The following is a 23,036-nucleotide window of genomic DNA, read 5'->3' on the forward strand; positions in this document are numbered from 1 at the left end:
ATCAAAAACACTTTGAGCTAGACTGTTGACGTTTCGTATACGGTATTTAGACCGAATTTGCTGAATTCTATCAAATTGTGTGTAGAATCTGTTCAGAGGAAGTCCGGATGTTCGAATGCATGTTAAGACGGTAATTACAAAATGAAGAGAGCTAGATAGATAATATTCGGTACACAAATTTAACATCCATAGTGTAGATACCTGTAAAATTTTGAGCCCAATCCAACAAGGGGGTTGACCATCTGTTGATCCTTACTTTCGGAAACATATAAACGCAATAATTCAAAAATGCAATAACTTAACGATGTCTGACAAATTTGGCATTAAATTTGGTGATTATAAGTTAGTTTTGTGTCAAATTTTTATTCCAATCCGCTGAGAAAAAACGGTCTAAAATAGCTTTTCTTAACCTTTCAGTATTCGTGGCATAGTTTTCAATCATAATTTTCATCGCACCTCCCGCTTACAATAAAATGCATACAACAATAATGTATATTGAGTATTTTGGATTCTGTTTTTAAATTATTTTCAAGTAACTACCAAAACAAGAGAAAAAGCGCGCCAATGTTGGCGAGAAGCCACTTCTGGCATTTTGTCAAGCGGGCGGTAAACAGATGAAGCGAATGAAATTGGGAGAAATTTAAATATTATATTTGAAATGAAAGCCAAACAGGGAGATAACGTTAAAAGAATACGAAAGTAGAAAAATTCGTTAATGAAAGTTAACCTAGATGAGGTGAGTTAAATTTAGAAATTGGGAATACATTTTTTTCGAATAATAAAATAAATAAAACAGAAGCATGACTAAACAAAAGAGAAAAAAAATAAGTAATGCTTGTGGAATGGAATCCTCACGACCGATGCTGTCTGCAGCAAGCGCAGAGCAAATGTTTACTCATAGGAAGAATGAAAATGTTCGTTAACGCAAGTTTCAATTCCAGCCAGTCTCATTCGAGTCGAACCTTCTATCGCTATCGATTCTGTCGTGAATGTGTATGTTATATATGTTTTCGTGTTAATTGCAATTCACCATATTAAATATTTACAGCTGCAGATTTATGCAGACTCATGGATAAATTTTTAAGTGAAAGTAAGCGAGCTATAGACGATAGTCAAGCATCAACAAGTAAACAGACGAGAGTGGTTCCGAAAATAAAATCACGAAGATATTCTCAAGAATACCTAAATTTTCGGTTTACTCTGAAAAAGGCTCCTGTGTATAATTTGCTCAAAATTGTTGGACACAGACAGCATGAAACCTAATAAACTTAAACGACATTTGGAAACGCTTCATAGTGAGTTCGTCACCAAACCCAGAGAATTCTTCGAATTAAAATTAAAATCATATAAAAAGCAAACATCCTTTTTAAAAGAAACTTTGTCTGTGAATAAAAAAGCTTTAATTGTATCTTACAAAGTTTCACATAAAATAGCCAGGTATAAAAAAACCTCACACCATTGGTGAAGAGCTTATTTTTCCAGCAGCAATTGAGATTGTAGAAGTTATGTTTGGAGATAATTTTTCAAAACAATTGCAGTCCATACTTCTTTCAAATGATACTGTAACTCGTCAGTTGGTGATATAGCTGAAGATGTACAGTGTCAGCTTTTCTCGAAGTTGCGTTGCAAATTGTTTTCAATACAGCTTGATGAGGCAACAGATAGTAATAAAGATGCTCATTTAATTGCCTAAGTTCGATTTTATGATAATAGTCAGTAGTAGAAGAATACTTTTCTGCAAACCAATAGAACTTGAAACAACAGCGCTTAATTATTTGTTATTTTAAATGATTTTATGAACGAAGCAAACATAGAATGGAAAAATTGCATCGGAATATGCACCGATGGTGCTCGTCCGGAAGATTCCAAGGTATACAAGCACTTGTAAAAAAAACTCGCCCGAGTCCGTCTGGACACATTGCATGATCCACAGAGAAGCTTTGGCTTCGAAAGAAATGAGCCCTGGTCTGAATATTGTGTTAACTACGGTTGTAACCGTAGTAAATTATATAAAAATGAGACCTCTGAAATCGAGAATCTTTTCCGCACTTAGTAAAGACATGGGTTCAGTACATTCAGCGTTACTATTTTATTGCGAGGCAAGATGGTTATCAGGTGGGAAATTTTTGCAACGTGCTTATGAATTAAGGGAAGAAATTTTCATTTTCCTAAAGAAAACAGACCGGATGCCAAAAATTTTCGAGATGGTTTATTTGTGATGAAATTGAGCTACTTGGTCGACATATTCAAGAAATTAAATAACTTGAATCTTCAACTCCAAGAAGCAAATACACTTATGTTGGATGCGAATGATAAATGTAATGCTTTTTGTAGAAAATAGGAATGTAGGAATTGTCGAGCAGAAATTTAGAAATTGAAAGCAAAAAAACCTAACAATGTTTGCAAATGTTGATGATTGTACTAAAACTTACAAGGCTGATGAAGAACATGTAAAAGCTGTTTTTGTAACCATTGAAAATCATTTAGCCATGCTGGCAAAGAATTTAAAAAAGTATTTTCTTGCTGACGACAAACTGATATCGAGTTACGAGGGGATTATGGATCCATTTCATAAGACTCCCGAAGGACTCTCAATTGATGAGGAAGAAAAATTCATAGACTTCACGACAAGTGACGAAACTAAAAGACAATTTAGTAATAAATCCCTATTTGAATTTTGGGCAGGAGTAGAGGATAATTTTTCTTTACTGAAAACAAGTGCATTTCGCATTCTGTTACCATTTTCAACATCCTATCTTTGTGAAAATGGATTTTCTGGTGTGGCTTCTTTGAAGACAAAATACAAATCTCGGCTAAATATAGAAAAAGAGCTGAGAGTAATTACTTCTATCACTAAGCCTTCCTTCGAAAAACTTTGCTCTGCAAGACAGGCCCAAGGAAGTCACTAATAGTTATTAAATTTGTTTTTAATTTAGTATATTTTGAATCAGTAAGTTTTGATTTAGTAAATTGTTTTACTTTAATAAGTTATTAAATATGTCGAAATGTATTTTGTTTTTATGTGTATGTGTGCTTTCCTTTCAGTCAGTTAATCAATTTTTTTAATAATATTTTTTTTTGGATATTCTTGCGCCCCTCTTCTAGTGTGCTCGCTCCCCACAGGTTGAGAATCGCTGGTCTAAAACCCAAATTCAATTTTTGGATACTATTAACGCATGCCAAGGATTAATCGGCTTGGATGGAAAGATAGATTAGGTATAAATGGTAAAATCACGCCAACAGCTAACTATTGTGCACCAATGGCCTGTAAAGCGTTCGCTTGCAAGACAAATTTATTAGAGAGTAAGCCAGAAAGTATTGGGGGGGGGGGACCATTCCCGTTAGTTTTTAGATCTTGTTTCAAGAAAGGAAAATAAATGTTAAAAATCAAAATGAACAGATCAATCACAAAACTAATCAAACCTGCTTGTCCGGTAGAGCATGCAAAAATGATCCATGACAGTCCAGCTGCAAACAATAAATGCCTTATCCCATTATAGACAGCAAATGTTACGAGCAATTCCTCTTCGTTGCCAAAGGAAGAGAAGCAGATCCTAGTGAAAAGAGCTGTAATAATCCACCCGCAGCACAAAAGTATCTAGAATATTGAGAAACATTATCAAAAAATATCTCTTTGCTTTTTATGTAATTATCATCGATCAAATTCAGTACATTCAAATTTATTTTTATGTATTTTGTTTTATTACATAAAGATAACTTCAAAATTTTATTACGGTAATTTGAAGGGACAGCGGCGGCCTGGTAATAAGGTCAAGTTCGAAACCCGATTCCGGCAAAGAAACGATTTGCAGGCTGGCCTGGTGGTCAGCGAGCCAAATCTGTCTGGGCCAAACATCCTCCCTCTGATGTGGCGAGGATGCTTGGAGAGTAAGGTGCCAGTTCAGATCTCGTCATCCGACCTTGGTTCGAAATTATGGTGTCCGTCAAAACATATCCCTAGTGTTGCTTTCAAACGGGACGTTAATATAACTAAACTAATTGGTAATTTACAACCCAAAATGTTGGTTGAATTTAGGCAAAATACATAAGTGGAGATTTGAATAATGAATCATGCAGAAAAATAACGCACCCTCTCACTCATACAGTGATATTCAAATTATTATTCGCACGTTTTCTGAGCTCAAACTTTGATGATAAATTAAAAATATCGATTCATGGACAAATTCTATGCATTGATTTATATTGTAAATATCTAATGAAAATCAAAATGACTTTTATATATTAAAAGGAAAAAATCTATTTTTAAAAAAAATTATTACATAATTTTAATATAAATTGCAACCAAAAGGAGGAAACTTGAGCAGATGGCAGCGGAACAAATGGCTCTCATCGCTTCAAAAAACAATCTGTCCTAATTCTAACCATTATAAACTCGTATTATGTAATTTATATTCAACTTACCAAATTGTAAATAAAAAGCACACTTCAAAGTACAAATTGAGAATAATAGTTATAAAAAAATAACAATAATACCTCCTTAAGAACGGTGAAAGTAGTATTGCCATTATGTATTGTTACAAATTTGTATTATTGCTTTCTTGCGCAATATTTTCCTGGTAAGGAAGCAAGTTTTACAGATATCTCTAACGGATGCTGAAAGGGTACCTAGTCAATGATCCATCAGTTTTGGTTAAAACTTGGCGGTATGATGATGAATTGTGTGACAAAGACGAAGGACCTAGAATATTCGAGATTCTGTGTGATAACTCCATCGATTAAGAGCGAAGATACACTATCGTTCTAGAAACTGTTTTTCCCTGTCTTGGAACTTAGAAAGTACCGAGTAAAAATTGAATTGACTTAAGTTTGAACAAGTAATTGGCAGTAATAGTCGAGTTGAAAGAGAATAACTGAATACATTCTACGAGCGTTTTGAGCTGTTTCAATTATTCAATAGTTATTTTCTGTTTGTGTTTTTTGTTGTGTATGTTACGATTGTGTTTGTTACTGTGTATTCTTATTTTCGGGTGCAAAAAAAGTCTTATTACTCTTTCAATTAAAGTAATTGTTCTTAATTAAAGTAATTAATTGTTATCATTCTTGTTGCATTTTTTTCGCGTTACTACTGAATGGATTTTGAGTTTGTCCGTAACAATACTGTATAAAACAATCCACGTGTTAATAAAAAGAAAAAGCTTAAAATTTTATTTTACATGCATCTAAAATTCTGTAAATTTTCCAATAATGAACGACCGCGCCGAAATATTTTTCTCTTAAAAGGTTGAATATCCTTTTGAAAATTTAAAGTTTTCAATGGAAATTCTTCTTACAAAATAAAATTTGATTACCGAATTTCTTTCAGTGAAGTTGCCAATTTTTCTATTGCTTAAATAATGTCCTAGCAGGATACCAACTAAGTAAGAACTCGTTCTTGTGTAAGGCTTCTCAGTCAGATAATTAAAAGTTTCGAAACTTCTGAAAAATAATAAGGAAAAAATTAAAGCAGAAAAATTGAGCAAAGTGTCTCTCTTCAACAAGAAAGCCAGTAGTTTTTCCAAGACACTTGCATCAATTACAAATGGCAAAACTTCCTTGTAAACATTGATATTGAGATAAGACTTGGCTAAATATAAAAAAGGAAGTATAAAGTTTTTCTTGTGGGGGGGGGGACGTGATAAAAGCTGTTACTGCAAGCTGATGTAATTGAGAAATTATTCCTTGGGTCTTTGTTAGGAAATGCCAAATATTCTGTCTTAACGTCAGTGTACGAACTGAAGGTATGCAAAGGGATCTTCACGTATTAGTGATATGGTTGTTATCCATGCGACCAAGGAAAGTTCCGTTTTTCTTTGTCTTTTTAAGGAAATTATAGTCATTTGTGATTGATGCAATCGTTTTGGATACTTCTGCATTGTTTAATTTCAAAAATGATGATTTAACTATCAAAATGAATAAAACAGGACCAAATGAAGAAATGTATTACCGATCAATAAATCCTGGCATGTCAGAAAGATGAAATGCAATCCTGAATAAATCAATCGTTAAATTAAGAGTTTTCGTTACCCAAAAAACGGATAGACAAGATCCACCTATGCAGGCACCTGCCAAAATGTATCCAAGTTTCGGCCATCTAAAATAAAATTGTCCACATTTGCATTAAAAGTAATTATGAGTTGCAAAATTAAAAAAACAAACAAACAAATAATATGGTTAATTTTTTTCTTCAGGATGTTTTATTTCTATTATGAGAAATGAATGGAATTATTTACAATAGCAAAATACTTGACATTTTATAAATCAGTTATCTTAAAAAATCTTTAAAATCCAAACATATATAGCACAGAATTTGCTCTTATGACTTATTGTCAAATGGTAGCAATGAAATTTAAACAAACTGTCACGTGCCTTGACGCAAATGATCGCACTTCCCTTGGCAACAAAAGTTCATTATATTTTAAGAATTAAATGATTCATACCTATTTACATGTTATACTTATATATCTATACCTATTGATACTTTTTTACATATTATAATTTAAATTTAAACCCATTTCTCTGATTATAACCCATTTCTCTGATTTCCATCCGGAGCTACTACAAACACACATTCTTACCAGTATCGCCACCACACTCCCCGCGTAATTGTTCCTCTCTCTCTTTAATTCATCTTCTTTTCAGCCGTAGAGTAGGAACAGAGGTTAGAGACATGACACAAACTATCACACGAATTTCAGACTGCTTCAATGAATTTTTTACAATAGCACTAATTTAACATATTGCTTACCTAATTAACAAGATTGCAAAATATTGTTAAGGAAACACGGAACCATCACAATATTTTTGAAATTTTAAGCATTATACAAACAAGTTTGCTAGTAATGTATGTTAACATTGAAATAAAAGCAACCTGAAAAGAAAAAAAAACTATTTTTGTTTTTCCATCACAAAATTTCAGTTATTTAAAAAAAATCTTTTAATATTTGCTACTATTTTTTCAAATATGAGTATTTTTTCTTCAGACTTTTTTTATAGATTCTCTGAAATATATTACAGAAAATCGTGCACGGATGATAAGAAATATTTAGTACTTATTTTAATAGAAAATTTTTACTATTATATGTGGTGAAAAATAGGGAAATTTAGCAGCACGTCATTTTAACTCTAGTCCCTAAATAAAACTAAAGAAGTGAATACTTTATCATTCACAGTTTTATTAAATACATAATGATGAACTTGTACAGTACACAAAGTTTGTAAGCTCTATCTTAGGAAAAACGCCTTAACATTTTAAAAACATGAAGATGAAGTAAAGCAGAACATGGAGATAAAGACATTTAAAGTTTTGATTTGGGAATAAAAATCTATTTACTCTTTTCTCAAGCAAATATTTTGCATAATCATAAAAGCTATATAATTTAAAATATATATACAAAATTTAAAACACCTAACTTCAATGGAAAATAATTTATAAATATTTAAATACTCGTTATTGTAGTAAAAGGAAATCTCATCGAGAAAAACAATTGTATGAAACCGACAAAATATCTAGATTTTTTTAAATAAATTAGCATACTTGGTAATTAAGATTTATTGAACACATGATTCAAACGCCCTCAGGTTTGTATGTTAGTCCTTCTTTCTTTAAATTATAGTATTCTCTGCGTTTATGAGAAAGTATAAATTTTTTTTCTGAACTAATTCACACACAGCAGATTTCTTATGTCTTCTCAGATACACACGCCTATAATCCACCCACATGGATAAATGCTTAGATTGTTTGTTCAGAAGAATGCGTGAACACTTTCTAATGATTTAGATGTCCCTACATTGAGCTCAGAAACTGTATCTGCAACTGCAATTTGGACTTGACAGAATGAAGCAGAAATTTCTTTTGAACACTTACTCTTTTATTACACTATGAAGACTTTCGTTTGAATTCTGTGTCAAACAGCTTGTGCAAAGTTGAAGAAGCTCCTTTGATGCCAGTCGTTGATAAACTGGCATAATTTTGGAGACGCATTTCTCATTTATTAGTGTTTTTATATGTGTTTTATGTGAGCCTGGTGTTTTAACATCGGCCAAAGCTTCATGATAAAAGCATCAAGAATCTTTTCCAGAAAGACACAGTTCTCTGCTAAAAAGAGTAAAATATTTCAATATTTCTGTGAGCTCTGAAGCTAGTTTGAAAGCTTTGAGTTTTTAAAGGTCATTTTTAAAGGTTCAGGTCATTTTAAATCCCTGTCATTGCAAATAAAAGCCTAAATAACTTTCGAAATAATTCAAATACAGCTTTAGCATTTTAGTGTGATGTGAAGATGGGAGTAAAAAAAACAAATGAGCCAATAATAATAATTAAAAAAAACAATATTTTGATCATTTTTTAGGTACTATGTCCCCTTAAAATGCTCCAGAGATGGTTCGCCATGTCACCAAAAAGTGAAAGAAGATATAAAAGGGGGGAGGGGAAATAGACTCTAAACAAACCTAGTGTTAATCGAGCTCTAAAATAAACATAACCTTTGACAAAAGAGCAATAATTGTGACTAGCCAACAAAAATTGAGGGGCCGCGGTGGTCTGGTGGTAAGGTCTCAGCTTGTGAACCGTAGGGTTTTCAGGTTCGAGACTCGATTCCACCGAAGAACCGTCGTGTAAGGGGGTCTGTTGCACGATAAATCCGTCAGGGCCAAACGTCCTCCAGCTGATGCGGTGTGGTGAGAAGAGGGGGATGCCAGCTCAGGTGTCGTCCTCGTCATCTGACTGAGGTTCAAAATTACGAGGTCCATCCCAAAATAGCCCTAGTGTTGCTTTAAACCGGGACGTCAATATAACTAAACTAAAACCAACAAAAATTGATGTCCATATTTTTCAAATCAAATATCTTACAGAAATAATTTTTGTACTATATTAAGATTTTAAAAAAAAAATCTTTTTAATGATATCGATTTCATTTCTGAAAATTTTTAACTCAATTTGATGCACTGTATGTAACAATGTTTTTAAATTCTATGATGGAATACAAATTCATCTATGAAAACACTTAATCGCATATTTTTGATAATCATTAATTCTATAGTGCGATTTGACTTCCTCCTTTGTTTTTCGTAATGTTACATTTTTAATTTCTAATACGCTCATTCAATTGAATTTATGTTTTTCAGTCGTATCAAACAGCAGGACGAAAAGAGTTTTTTAAATGCATTCCATAAAAAATTTAACTGCCTAAAAAATAAATAATCCAGGTAGTACAACCTGTAGCACAATATGGAACAATATTGTGAGATATTATACGATATTAATTAATACTCCACAATATTATACAATATTGTACAATATTTGTGTATTACTTGGGAATCTGGATGAACAAACTACTCACCAAAGGAGATTAGTATATAGTGTTTTACTCATACAACCTTCGCAGATCATCAAATAATAGATAAAGAAGTGGTCGTCCTAACTATTAAATTGTAATGTATATTATACGTTTATAAATGAATCTTTGTTTCCTAATTCCTCGTGTTTCCGAGTATGAATATGCCAATAGAGATATTATCTTTTTAACACTAAATCGTTAAATTCGTCTTTTTTATCATGGTCGTTCAAAATGGAAGGTTGTAGATTGGTTAAAAATATGCATATAATATATTTTGCCCTTTTTGAAACTTGAATTTATGACACTTTTATTTTAAATATAAAATTAATACTTCATTGTTAATTTCCTATTTTCTTTTGTTTATCTTAATAAAGATACGTTCTGCTTGTTTCAGGATTCCGACAATAGCAATTTTCGACGATTGTACTTCACTAAGGGGTGATATGCAGAATGATGAGCGGTTATTACGACTCCTAAATTTCACAAATAATCTTTTACCTAAATTCAACTATATGCTATGCAACGGGAATACGCGATTGAGGGGGGACCCCCAAGACGATCAACAACTAAAATAATGTTCTGAACAATAATAGCGAGATGAAAGAAGAAAAGAAAAAAAAATTACTGGACAAATCGACGGGTTTGGAAATATATGAAGTTTACAGACATATTATAGTCTAGTGGAAGCGTACAACATATTATAAACATAAGATAAGTCGATTTATGGTCATTTACTGACTAACTAAGTTAGAATGTATATAGAATTTTGAAAATTCATATCATAAAATGTTTTGAATTGTTAAATCTATCCATGTCCATGCCAAGGGAATATCTCTCTGGGTTTAAAAAAATTAGAGGGAAGAAAAGAGAAGTAATAGTACATTTCAAGAATTCACAAATAAATCTGTTTTCTTGTTCCGCGATGTAATTCTGGCAATGATATTGCTTCGACTTCAACCGGAAAAGAAAGTTCGGCATAAAAATGTAAACATTTTTTCTTCTCATCTTTCTTCTTATCCCGTATTTGACGAAGGAAACGTCTCCTGACGCATGCGCAAAATACTAGAGAGTTTCCGAATCAGAAATTGAACAGTAATTCATTGATAATTTTAACTGTGATTCAATCTAACAGGAAAATTTTTACTAATTTATACAGTCATGAGATTAGAAAACATGACGTACATGCTAATGTCACATATATGTCTATCTATGAAGAAAATAATTCGAGTTCTGACTTCTATACTAAAAATTTTTATTTGATTCGTATATCTTAAATTGATCACCGTCATCAAAAATACGTGCATTGATTTTAGTGTATCTGTAAAGACGATAAATTTATTGAGACAGACAAAATAAATTTTTCTTGAATGATTCAATCAGGTGGAAAAACTGTAGGTTGGCCATGAAAAAAAACTTTCCCTATTTGGCGGCATCTGCACCTAAAACGAATGAATGAAATGAAAGCACATTTCATACAAAGATTGTGGAAAACATGGGAAAATAAATTCCAATGCAAAAAAAAAAAAAAAAAAAAAAAAAAAAAATTAGTACTAAAAGTAGCCGATTGGTGCAATACTGGAGCTATGGAAGTATAGTTATGAATAAATTCATGAAACTCACAGAAAATAGTCTTTTATTTATCAACATTGTGATCCCCTAGACGGCGTGCAATATTTTCAATATTCTGACCACCCCTGTGTGCAATCTATTGCATAGCGTGTACAACATTCTCTACCGATGTTCATAACAGTTCCGTCTTATGTTCTGTTTCAAGACATCCAGGTTTGTTACGCCATTAGCATACACTATGGTTTTCAGGTATCCCCACAACCAAAAGTCATATGGGGGGGATGTCTCCGCGAAACGGAGCGGCCATTCCGTCTGAAAGAATTGACTGATAACTTTCTCAGTACTGAAATACTGTCGTAAAAGGCTCTGTACTGAACAATGAATATGTGGCCGTGCTCCATTTTGCATAAAAATGACTGATTCCGAGCATTGCCTTTGTTGCAATTGCGAAATAGCAAAAGTGTGCAGCATTTCCCCATATTTTTCGTCATTATTGGTGCAGGTAATAGGAATTGTTTGAGTGACATTCTCAAAAAAGGGCGGTACATAATCCATCTCGATATGCAAATTCGCTAGTTCTTACGTGAAAGTAATATTTTCCCTATCGGCAACTTTTGATACTAATTTTTTTTCTGCGAAATTCATCTTCCCATGTCTTCCACAGTCTGTATATGAAATGAGATTCTGTTAGTTAAGAATTTGCTTTAGCTGTAGATGCCGCCAAATAGGTAAAGTTATTTTATGTCCACTCTGCATTTCTCTCATAGCCGATCTGGCTATTTTTTATTGACGGCACATGTATTAAAATATTGTTACGAATCTGCAATGTTGCTTCCCAGCACAATTAGTCCAATCACTGGAAAGACCGTTTTACGATCAGCTCTATCGGATGCTGATGGATTGCCAGATCAGTGGCCAGGCTTGGTGACAAACTTGGCGATCAATTGGTGACTTTGGCGACAAAATGTATAATACTGGAATCTTCAAGAATTTTGGCGATAGAGGCAATAGGAACCGAGATATGCTTGATTGTTCTAGAACCTTCACTACTCCTGCTCGGGGAACTATAAAAGGCCGGTCGTCCAAACCGATGACAGTCGCGTACAGAGTGGTCGACAGGCTTAGAGTAGCATAGCGAGTTCAACTGCGGAATAGTTGCATCAGTCCAGCGAAGCGCAAGCGTGGAGAGGAACTCAAGTGATTGTTGAATTGAGCTTTGTGCCTAATCCTGGAGTTTATTATAGAAGTAGCATCGAGTCATGTGAGGAGTAGCCAGTCGTGTAGTAGTGAGTCGGCAGTTGGATACAGCTAAAGTGAAGAGACAGTGGAGAATTACAAACATCTGGAGAGACCGTAGAGAGTAGCTACGTAGATTCCTCCTCCTGTTGAACTCTTTTATGGCCGCTTTGCGTGCTGTGATTGTTGTTAGTTACCGGTTACTACTTGTGGGCTGCTGTTTGTCCTAAGTGTGTTGCTGTGTGTAGCTTGTGTATGTCTTGGCTGCGTATTTGCTGCCTGTGTATTCGTGTCTATGTGTTTAATAAAAGTCGTCGTTTGTTACTGAAACCTGTTCATTGTATTACACATACACCCACTACAAGCGAGCTCGTTGACTTTACGGAAGAAATTTCGTAATATCCTTCACTTGCATCTCTAACTATGTATATTCATGTACATTTCTGAAATGTTTAAAAAAAATTTCTGGAGTTGCAGTTTTTATTGTTTTAAATATGTTTTCGAAACTAATTAGTCTATTAATATTTCAAAACAATATTATTTACTATTATTTAAAAAAAGCGAATCATATACTTTGTTTTGATTTCCGAAGGGAAAAAGGCAAATGAGTTTTAAACTACTAATTTTGTAACCTTATAACATGATAAAATTTGATAGGAATGTAATAATAATTTGATAAATGAATAAATAGGATATTCATTGTATTTTATTTTTAAAACATTTTAACATTTTCCATTTTTTCTCACATGGTAATTGGCATTTCGACCAGATGTAACGTCACCCGTTTTTCCACACATAGTTAAGTGCCAACGGACCACCAGATGTAAATCCTTTTTACTAGTAGAGTCATTGTGTCTGGTCAGTTTTTGTATCCAGGTGAAAAGCCACATGTGTGTGTCTCGTAGTTTCAAATAGATTCATTATGTCTTCAAGGGAGAAGAAAACATCCTGAGGCTAAACTTTTTTCCCTTATGAAAGGACTCCACAAATCTTCAAGAAACGATAAATCACTAGCAAACTGTTGCCATTAAGTGTCGAAGTCAGGTGCACTTTAGCCGGTGTTAGCTGCGAATTGATTATAATTAACATGTGTTCCGGAATGGTCAGCTAAAAAGATAGATCCTGAACAGACATTTCTACGATCGACTGGAGACCATTCATGAAGCATTGCTCAGAAGCTATGGGTGATTGGGAACTCACGTTCACCAATCATAAAATTAAATTCGGAGATCTGACGGAAATAAAATGCTTTATTTATGTTTTGTATGTTTTGTCGTTTCTACATCAACTTAAACTCGCAAAATCATTTACATCGAACTTCCAGTCCAAAATATCTTATCATAATAATATTTTAGATATGATTTCTTTATTTTTAATTTATTTTTAAAAATAAATGAATTAGGTGATAATATGCACTTAAAAAATATTATCTTTGAAATGAATGTGAGCAATAGAATCCAGCAACTAAAACAATGAAAAGTTTTGTTTTAAAATATTCTTTAAACATATAAATATTTATTAAAATTAGAGAAAGATCGCGAGGAAATAAAAGTGGTATCGTTAAAAGGATAACTTTTTAATTTTAAAGAGAAGTAAAAATGGTTATAGTGCAATAATATAATTCAAAGATGTTATACGTTCAAATTTAGATTAATTTCAAACTAATTAAATTTTGGAAATCCCTAATTAAATTTTTATTTTAAGAATCTTTTTCAATGTACACCAATTATCCAAAAGGTAATTGTGTGCCAAATTTAATAGCCTCTGGTCAAACTGTCTCCTTTCTAGAGCATTTCAAAACGATTTTTGTATCATGCAATTTGAAGATAATATGTCAACTAGGAAGTATTATATTAAAATATAAGAATCGAATCATTCAACAATAAAAAGTAACCTTCATTTACAATATTATAAATAATAATAATCAATCACTTACTTGGATAACAGTATCATCAAGAGCGGAACTATACAGTAAAACTGGATGTCATTTGCGAGATACCATGTCCATATCATGCACTGTAAGTAATTGAGGAATCAGATATGAGTTATTTTTAGGTAATCAGTTATTCTTTTAAGTGAAAAATGCCGATTTCCTCTAAACAGGAATAAAAGTATAAAATCAAACACACTTTACAAACAATGTGATGCACAAGTTGATTTAAGCTGCCATGATTCGACTTTAAAACCTAGAATCGAGATAGTAAAATTATGAAAGTCTTTCAATGTATTCAAAAATTCTTTTGAAATGTTATAAACAAAGCATAGTTATTTTATTTGCTAAAATACTAATTTTTTTTTTTTTGGATAAAAACAGAAATTTGCTTCTTGAACAAGTTTAAAGTCGAGTATTAGCTCCTGAGAATTTTTGTTTGCATGTGCAAAAATAATAAATGGCATCGTTTGAATGCTTAAATTCTGCAAATAATAACATTTCGTAGAAACCCAATTTCACCAGAAAATCGTCTTGTAAGCTGATCTGGTGCACATTAAATCTATCGGATCAAATGTTCTACCGCCGGTGCGGTGAGGGTGAGGAAATTTCCAACTCAGAAAGCCTTCTCTTCATCTGACTGTGATTTAAATATAAGAGACCTTAAATATAATAAGACCCAAAATACCCTTAGTGTTGTTTTAAAATGAACGTGAAAAGGGAAAGAAATTCAAATGGATGAAATTATGAAGATTTGGTAGTTGAGAGCCGAAGGTAAACTCGTTTCGGGTCGTTATTAATCCTCAAAGAACCTGTTTATCGAATTTTATTTGATACATGCATGTACAAAGCGAAACGCAAATCTGGGAAGCCGGTTGTAACAAATAAATGCTATGTTCGTTAAATAAAATATCCCAGCAAATAAGGAACAATTCGCGAAGTTCAAAGGTTATTGGTACTCTAAGTATCAAAGAATATGAGCCGTAGATGAAATCTGGACGCAAAAGTTCATGACAAAATGAAAAAGAAACCAATTTTAAAGTCACAAATAATATTGTGAACTCGTAATCATATGGTATTTGGACAGAATTGGTAATCAAGGTAAAGAGGGGAGTCTGGATGGGTCAGAATACTGAGTATCGTACTGCCCTGATTCATGCAAAAAACTTTTTTAGAGTCGCAGTGGTGATTTGGTTATGATTCGAGCAGCATTTTATTACAAGGGACATGTGTCTCTGCACTTTGTTAGCGATTCGCCAACATCACAACTTTATTTTTTGGCATTTAAGAATAACCTCCTGCCATTTCCTGAGTTTTTAATCAACAATGAGCTTTTCAAGACGACAATGCTATGATTCACGCTACAAACACAAAAGTTTGGTTTAATTCTCTGAACATAAAAGATTCCGATTGGCCAGTTTGTAGTTCTCATCTTAACCCAACAGAGAATCTCCGGGGTATCATGCGTCGCAAAGTTACTACAATGGTAGACAATACCCTACTGTAAACAAATTTAAAAGATATGTTTCAGTTATATGGTAGGAAATCGAGCCCCAAACCACACAAGTTCTAAATTTTTCCATGGGAAATCGTATTTATGAAACAATCAATAAGAATGTTAGGAAAATTGATTAAACATATCTATGTGAATTTTTTCATTATCTAAATTTGTGTCGCGCATTGTATTTAGGGCTCGAGTAATTTTTTTATGTAAAAAGCGCATCATTCCTGGCTTAACCATTATATGATGTATCCCTTTTGCGCACAGGCAAATAGTGACATCAAGAAAAAAAAAAGAAAAAAAACTTATGATCCTACAGAAACAGAAATAAACTTCAATTTCAGTTCAGTTTTGGTTGATGAAGTGAGTAAGAACGGAATCAAAGATGGTTGTATGCTCTTTATATATTCTCTCTGTATGGTTGTATGAACTCTTTATATATTCATGCGCTTAAAATGAAATATATAAATATTTGTAAATAATTATCAGTGCCTGAGTCCTCGTCTAGCATATGAAAAAGATGACAAAAATAAGTAAATGCATGGATTAATGATTTCGATGTTTATATGAACTAATTCATGCGGGAATACCTTGATGCTCATGATTTGGAAAAACAGGTAAGAAGGAATTTTCTTTTACGCTTCGATATAATTGAATTTGGGGCCTAGAAATCCCAAAAGGACGATTGAGTGTGACTGCAGTGCTCCAATAGCAGTGAAAGTTGAAGAAAGAAGAAGCATGATTGATAGAGGATGATGGTTTGCTACCAATTATGACGGTTTACTTGTAGCATGTTAATTCAAAATAATTTATCAATTTTTTTCCCTTATGTGTACTTGTTCTGGTTCCATGTGTATCTTTAATGAGGATCCAGAATGAAAAGAAATTAAAAATAACATAGCAATTGATTTTTTCGCCCCAAATATCGTACATTAGATTACAAAAATATATTGAACTATTGTACTTGGATATTTTTGTAAATGTATTAAGGCTATTTTTTTTTATAAATTTTTATGTTTTCGCTTTGTGATTGTCAAAATTGTATTCTGTTTTCTGTCAAGTGTTCACTATTTCTTCTTAAGTAGCTAAGCAGTGTACAGTGTTTCAAATACTTCAACATCATTAATTGGTTGATATAACAAAGTCTCTTATATAAAGAGGATCCAGATGGATTCCGGTAACGCTCTGGGAGGTGTGGAATGATCGATCATGATACGGGTAGCATCTTTTGGCAATACAGTTGAATTTACTAAATTGTGATCCCTTTAACACTGGGGGAAATAGCAGATCAATTGGGGATGTGTTGAACTGAGATTGATAATAGCAGAAAATAAGAAAAATGAGAAATTAAAACGAAAAAAAAGTCAATTATGGGATGTTTTTAAAGTTTTTAAAGTTAGAAAGGGAAAGTTATGCAAGTTCGAAAACCTACAAGGCAGCAATGAAAGAAGAGCATCAAGAGCTCATTGTTAAAATATTTAATACCGTCACAAATCTAGAACTTACTAGGTAATAATATACTCATCTTATATGTATATTAATAACAAGTATCTTAGTAAATGCAAGAGATAACATTGTTTTCATTCAAATTTATTAAATTCGGTTCCGTGAAATTAATTGAAAGATCACTGGTGAAATCGACATAACTTATCACAAACTAAAATGAAGTGGTTTTAATGCTGTTTCTTTTATTACAATGTAGAACTAATACTATTATTAAAAATGAAACAAAACAGAAAATCAAAAATAAATCTTTTCTAAAAGGGAATCGAACTTTCAACTAGTTTGAGTTGTCAAATTCTTGAATAAATCTAAATTGTTAGAATTAACAATAAAAACTTTTTTGCGCGAAGGAATGATGGTAGTGATAGAAGAAACGCAATGACAATGGAATTCACTCAAAAATGAAGATTAATCAAGGTCATAGGAGGAGGGAACTGTTGCAACAGAACATGAGATCGGAAGCATACAGAATCATGGATAAAGTGAATTAATTAGAAGATATTTCTCACCTCACCTTCGAACATACAAGTATAAAATTATAAGAAACAAAACAGTCAATTAAGATACTAGATTAGATAAGTCAATTCTGCAATATATGACACGAGAGAAATTATGTATAATTTCTAGTACCATGATTTTTTTTTTTTTTTTTTTTTTTTTTTTTTTTACCATTCTATATTTTAAATAATCAAATTGCGTTTGAAAAGCACACATTAAGCAACTGTAAAATTTTCAAGAGTTGTTTCGTAGTAATCTTTATATCACAGAGTGAGGGGTTTTTTTATAGTATATTCTCATATATTTTTTTACCTGATTTCGTGCTGTAAGGAAATTATTGATGAAAAGCAAATTCCACCACCAATTCTTTTTGCAAAGTGGATGGGTTGCGTACGTTGGCCATAGAGGACCGGAACCAAAGTAAGGGAACAAAGTTGCGTAGAAACCTAATACGATCATATACAGTGGGATAACTCTGTAAAAAGTAGAAATTTAATTAATGTTAATTTCATTGTAATTGCCATTTAAATAAGAGTATTTTTCATTTCAATACCAACAAAAAGACAGATAAATCTATAAAAGTATCGTTACGTATAATAGATCCACAAATTCATGTTTCTGTTCTCATATTTCTTTTTAAGAATTGATTCAAGCTTATCGTTTTATTTTTTGTAATATCAACAGTCAGGTTTAAAGTAAAATGCATTGACGGGGGTGCATCCTCCAGAGTATTGCCTAGTCAGCACGTTGGTTATAAATTGACAAAATTTGTAGAAATAAATAAATGTAACATTTTATTTCTTATGTCGACGACATCTAGAAAATTGGGATCGCGGAATTATATTAGTTAGGGGGTCAACTCGAAGTTTTCTGGCATGTTTTCTAATAAAGATGTTACACTCCTTCCTTTTGCATTGAAATTGCGAGCTTTAAACAAAACCGTGAATGCCACAAATGCTCAAATTTTTTATTTCCAAAGTCCCACACATGAGTTTTGTGCTTCGTATTATAATTAAGAAAACTGATTATGTATTTTCGATGCTTTTTTCTGGAAAGATTAAAACTAAGATTCACTAATGATAAGTAATTACAACTTAAATTAAGAGTATAACAAATTTCATTTATTGAAATCACTGCATTCTTCAGTCATTACGTTCATGTGCATATGAAAGAACAAACATACATACTACAGAACTTTGATGGATTTTGTTCAAAATTTGATAAGAGCCTAAACTTCAGGGGGGGGGGATTGTGCATCCAAATCGTTGCATCCTTGAGTTACCGCATTTATATGCGTGCGAAAAATGTCTTATGCTTTAATAATTTTAGCTTAAAATTTGATACAGGTCAACATTTTAGATGTTGAATCTGTGTGCCAAGTTTTATCTGTCTCCATTTTTGCTCAGTAGTTACCGTTTCCACTTGTATTCGGAGAGCAAGACAGACTGACTTCCTGAGAACAAAATTCGTGTAAACTCTGATAGAAAAAAAAATCTACAAATTTTATGTAAAAACCATGAATTAAATTTCATTTACCTAGTGAAAAATGTTTTGAGTTATCCTGCTCACGGACAGACAGACATGATTCTAAAAATTTCTGTTTTCCGGATTGAGGGTGGAGTTCGAACGTGGAGATATATCAAAAGCTGGAGTTCTTTCTGTTTTTTTACTTCGAATAAGAAAAAGAAGAAAGAAAGGAACAAAATAGGAAATTTCATTTCTCTAGCATCCTCGAAGAAGTACTACTGAGATTTGGTTCAAATAATTTATCGAAAGAAAAACTTGTTGATTCTGTGAAATCAACAAAACTAAGTTTGCTGCTTGGAGAAAATGTCGATTCCGCATCATGTGAACGCAATGCTTGTGTTCGACAAAATTGACTTTCTACTCAGAAATTCAAAAATATTAGAGGAAATAAAAGATAAAGTATTTTTAATGGGTGCTGATGCTTTAATTATCAGGTTGTTCTCTGTGGTTGACATATATCAGATTACATTATCAATGCCATAGATCATTAATATATATTAATGCTAACTATAAACAATTAAACGAAAATCAATTACTTGAAAATTTTGTACTCTGTATTACAAAAAAAAATATATCAAACAAAAGAAATTTGTTTTGCACTAGTTTATTCGGAATATATTTCTCATAGAAATTTCAGCTATTTCTTAAAATTGAAAGATTTATATGTAAAGCTTTTGGAAAATGCAACCTTTTGCAAGCTTTTCAAAATGCCCCCCGCTTCTTATTTATAAAGTATTGTTAGCATTTCTTCATGGGAAGATGTATATTAATAACCTCTTAATTATCATTCAGCATTTTTATTGCATTTCGCAACACTTTGAAATATATTACATTCCATTAAATATTCAGATATTATAATATTTCCAGCAACATTTAAACCATTCGATTGCTTTCATCAACAACTTCTACTATTCCAGAGGTTAATATCTTTCATGTTACTCAAATGAGTTGATTGTTTTGGAAATTTGTATATAAGAAGTCATGAAAAATTAAGATAATTGTGATAAAAAGTGAAAAAAGTATTAAGTTGTAAAAACTTGGTTCCTTATAAACTTATCTTTCTTAAAACTTATTTTATAACTTATTTAGTTACTAATCTTTCATAATATGATGATTAAATAATATGTGAATGTCATTCAAAATTAAGATTCTGCAGAAAATTTCGTTAATTGAAAAGCCATTAAATGGAAGTTGCATTGAATTTAGACATTGTTATAATGTATTTCTACACAATTCTGTTTACACTACATTACTAAAGTTCCACTTTCATAACTTGATTAATTTAAATTGAAATTCAAAGAAAGACAACAAGCTAGAAGATTACGTTTCGCATGATCTCATACTTCTGTTGTTAAAATTATTATTATTTTATTTTGACATCAAAAAACAGGCATAATTGAATTCATAGCTATCAAACATTAAATCTTCAGGGAGTTTTGAATAAATGGCAAACTTTCAAATAATTGTGAGATTCCTTTTCGAATTCCAATTCTACCAAAAAAAATTTTATACTTTGATTATCGTTGTAAAGCTTAGAAATACATGCGTAACAGGAATGCTGACAACTGGGGAAAGAATTCACAGTAGAAATAAATTCAAAAAAATTAAGTCTGCATTAGCATTAAAACAAAGTTTAAAATATACCTTATTATTCTCTTCATGTAGAAACGAACCCATAATATATTTCCTCTCTTCTTTTTATAGTCTTGAGCGAAACTGAAAGCATTTAAAAGTCCTCTATGGGAAAAAGAAAAGAAACAGAATGAAAAAAAAAATCAAGTATAAATTCCTTTAATTTTCATATGAACATCATTTATATTGCAAGCTATGTAACAACTGAGAATTTAAGAACAATAGCAGCAAAGAAGATCAAACTGCGAGACTGAACGAATGGAACGTACGTGAAGGTCTTTGAAAAAATGTTAAACAAGGAAATGATTTAAAATCAACTGCTGAATCTGCAGTCTCTCGAGAGTTTACATCTGCATTTATCTACCAGGTACTTTGGCCATTATATTAAAATGAAAGGTTTTGGAAGATGATCAAAAATTTTCTTATTGTGTAATGATATCATTTGGAAGAGTTTTAATAATTTAATAGAGACAATAATTAGTGTTTAATATCAGTTTGCAGAGCAAAGGCTTACAAATAAGTGTGAAATAGCAAATTGAGAAAATTAATTGCAGTGAAAATGCAAATATATGTGTTGCTATATCCTTTTTAAGCAATTTTTCTCCCATATACTTTGTAGCTGTTTTAAAATTTTCAATTAAGTTATATAGATTTGCTGATAACCAGTCAAGTTTGATTTGATGTCATAAACTTTGGAACGATATCCACGACAGTTCTAGGAAATAAAGTTGTTTATTATAATAAAGTTATGAGGATTTTGTTACTGGTTTGTTATTAAATGGAAAAGAGACATTTTGTTTCATATTATAGCCAGGATTTGTGCACGGCGAAGTGTTGCTAGTGAATATATCAGAATCATATGGGAGAACTTTAAAAACAATCTTGGCATTACTGACTTATCCATTGGTAGTTTTCAAAAATTCCATTTTTGTTAGAGAATGGTTTGCAAGTGGGAAAAGAATTTTTCCTTTCTTTTAAGAACGAATTTCTTTCTCGACTTTGATTAGTTTTTTTTTATTGATTCTGATCAGATTCAAGGTTAGAGCTCTCACAGAATTTTTGAGATCTAATTTTAGAATTTGGTTTTGAAAAACTAAATGTAGGTTGTTGTTTTTTTGAAAATTTTTTGATCAGCTTACTACAAATTAAAAGAATTATTCTGATGTTTTAAATTCTTATATATTTGAATGTTTCGATGTTCTTCTGAGACAAAGAATTTTAGAGGCTTTTAAAATATTCGTCAGGTTCCATCGAATGGTATAATATTGATAAGTACTGAAGAATAAGGATAGATTTTGTTTTATTTGGTTGATAATGATTCATTTTGATGAAACTATTTCTATTTCCCTTTTGAATAGGAATGGCAGTGCACAAGATGTCGGCCAATTTTGCATTATGAGATTGCAGGTACCAGATTTTTATTAATTCATATCATGGGCATGATTTGCACATCTGACTCACGTGGATTTATTTCGTTAACTCTTCTGACCTACCAAGCCATTTCTTCAACAGTGAACCAACCTCCCAATTTAGGGTTTAGGATAAAAGATGGATCGACAAGGAAAAAAAAGTCAAGTCAACACTTTTGAGACTCTTGGGCCTGCCCTGACACAGAGCTTCTTCACGAAGCACAAGAGCAGCAATAGGTACTCAGGGGCATCGGCAGATCCTGTGTCACTCTTCCCGTATGGGTTTATTGTATCTTAAAAAAATATGTACAAACACTGCCTAAATCGTGACAATGGGTATTTATATAGTGCTTTACTCTTTAGCCCTGTTCCGACGACCTGTGCCCGCCTTGAATCTAACACACTTTCCCCTCTCTTGTGGTTTTCTGGGATTCTTTGATGTCTTACCGAAAATTTGCGGGAAGCTCCCGACTCTGTCCACAGGCGTGGGTGGTCCAACAATGGGCCAGTTGGCAGATTCTCAAGTAAACCACTTTTCAAGAGTGTGGCTCAATAGCTCCAGGACAATACGACTCGCTCGACAATGGCCAGGCCTGACCGAGACAGAAATTAAATCACAACAAACCAATAGTTTAAATTATGTATTCCACTTTAGACACATTCATTTTTAGTTATAAATTATGTATTTTATATTGTATGTGGTTAAATCATTAAATTCCAGATTGACATGGGCCAACAGAGAAAAAGAAAGTTCAAGATACAGGTCAGGAAGAAGAAGTTTACTTTTTTTCGCATTTTTTTTAATATTTAATTTTAAATTAGTCCCCCCCTAGCCTCACATTAGGTTCTTCATGCAAATATGTTGTTTCGCTGTGGTAACTGTGCGGTACTACTACCTA

General features: G+C 32.3%; 1 protein-coding gene across 1 annotated transcript in view; it reads right to left on the reverse strand.

The window, feature by feature from the left end:
* LOC129980756 (nose resistant to fluoxetine protein 6-like) overlaps positions 1-23,036 on the reverse strand; it is a 45,933-nt gene that overhangs the window by 20,304 nt on the left and 2,593 nt on the right. The window contains exons 3-8 of the mRNA XM_056091139.1: positions 20,741-20,833; positions 17,882-18,044; positions 14,074-14,153; positions 5,945-6,091; positions 5,310-5,436; positions 3,424-3,598 (exon numbers count right to left, since the gene is read on the reverse strand). Coding sequence (XP_055947114.1) covers positions 3,424-3,598; positions 5,310-5,436; positions 5,945-6,091; positions 14,074-14,153; positions 17,882-18,044; positions 20,741-20,833 — 785 coding nt within the window. The remainder of the gene's footprint in view (positions 1-3,423; positions 3,599-5,309; positions 5,437-5,944; positions 6,092-14,073; positions 14,154-17,881; positions 18,045-20,740; positions 20,834-23,036) is intronic.

Source organism: Argiope bruennichi, chromosome 8 (assembly GCF_947563725.1).
Source record: "Argiope bruennichi chromosome 8, qqArgBrue1.1, whole genome shotgun sequence".
In the NCBI taxonomy this organism is placed as follows: domain Eukaryota; kingdom Metazoa; phylum Arthropoda; class Arachnida; order Araneae; family Araneidae; genus Argiope; species Argiope bruennichi.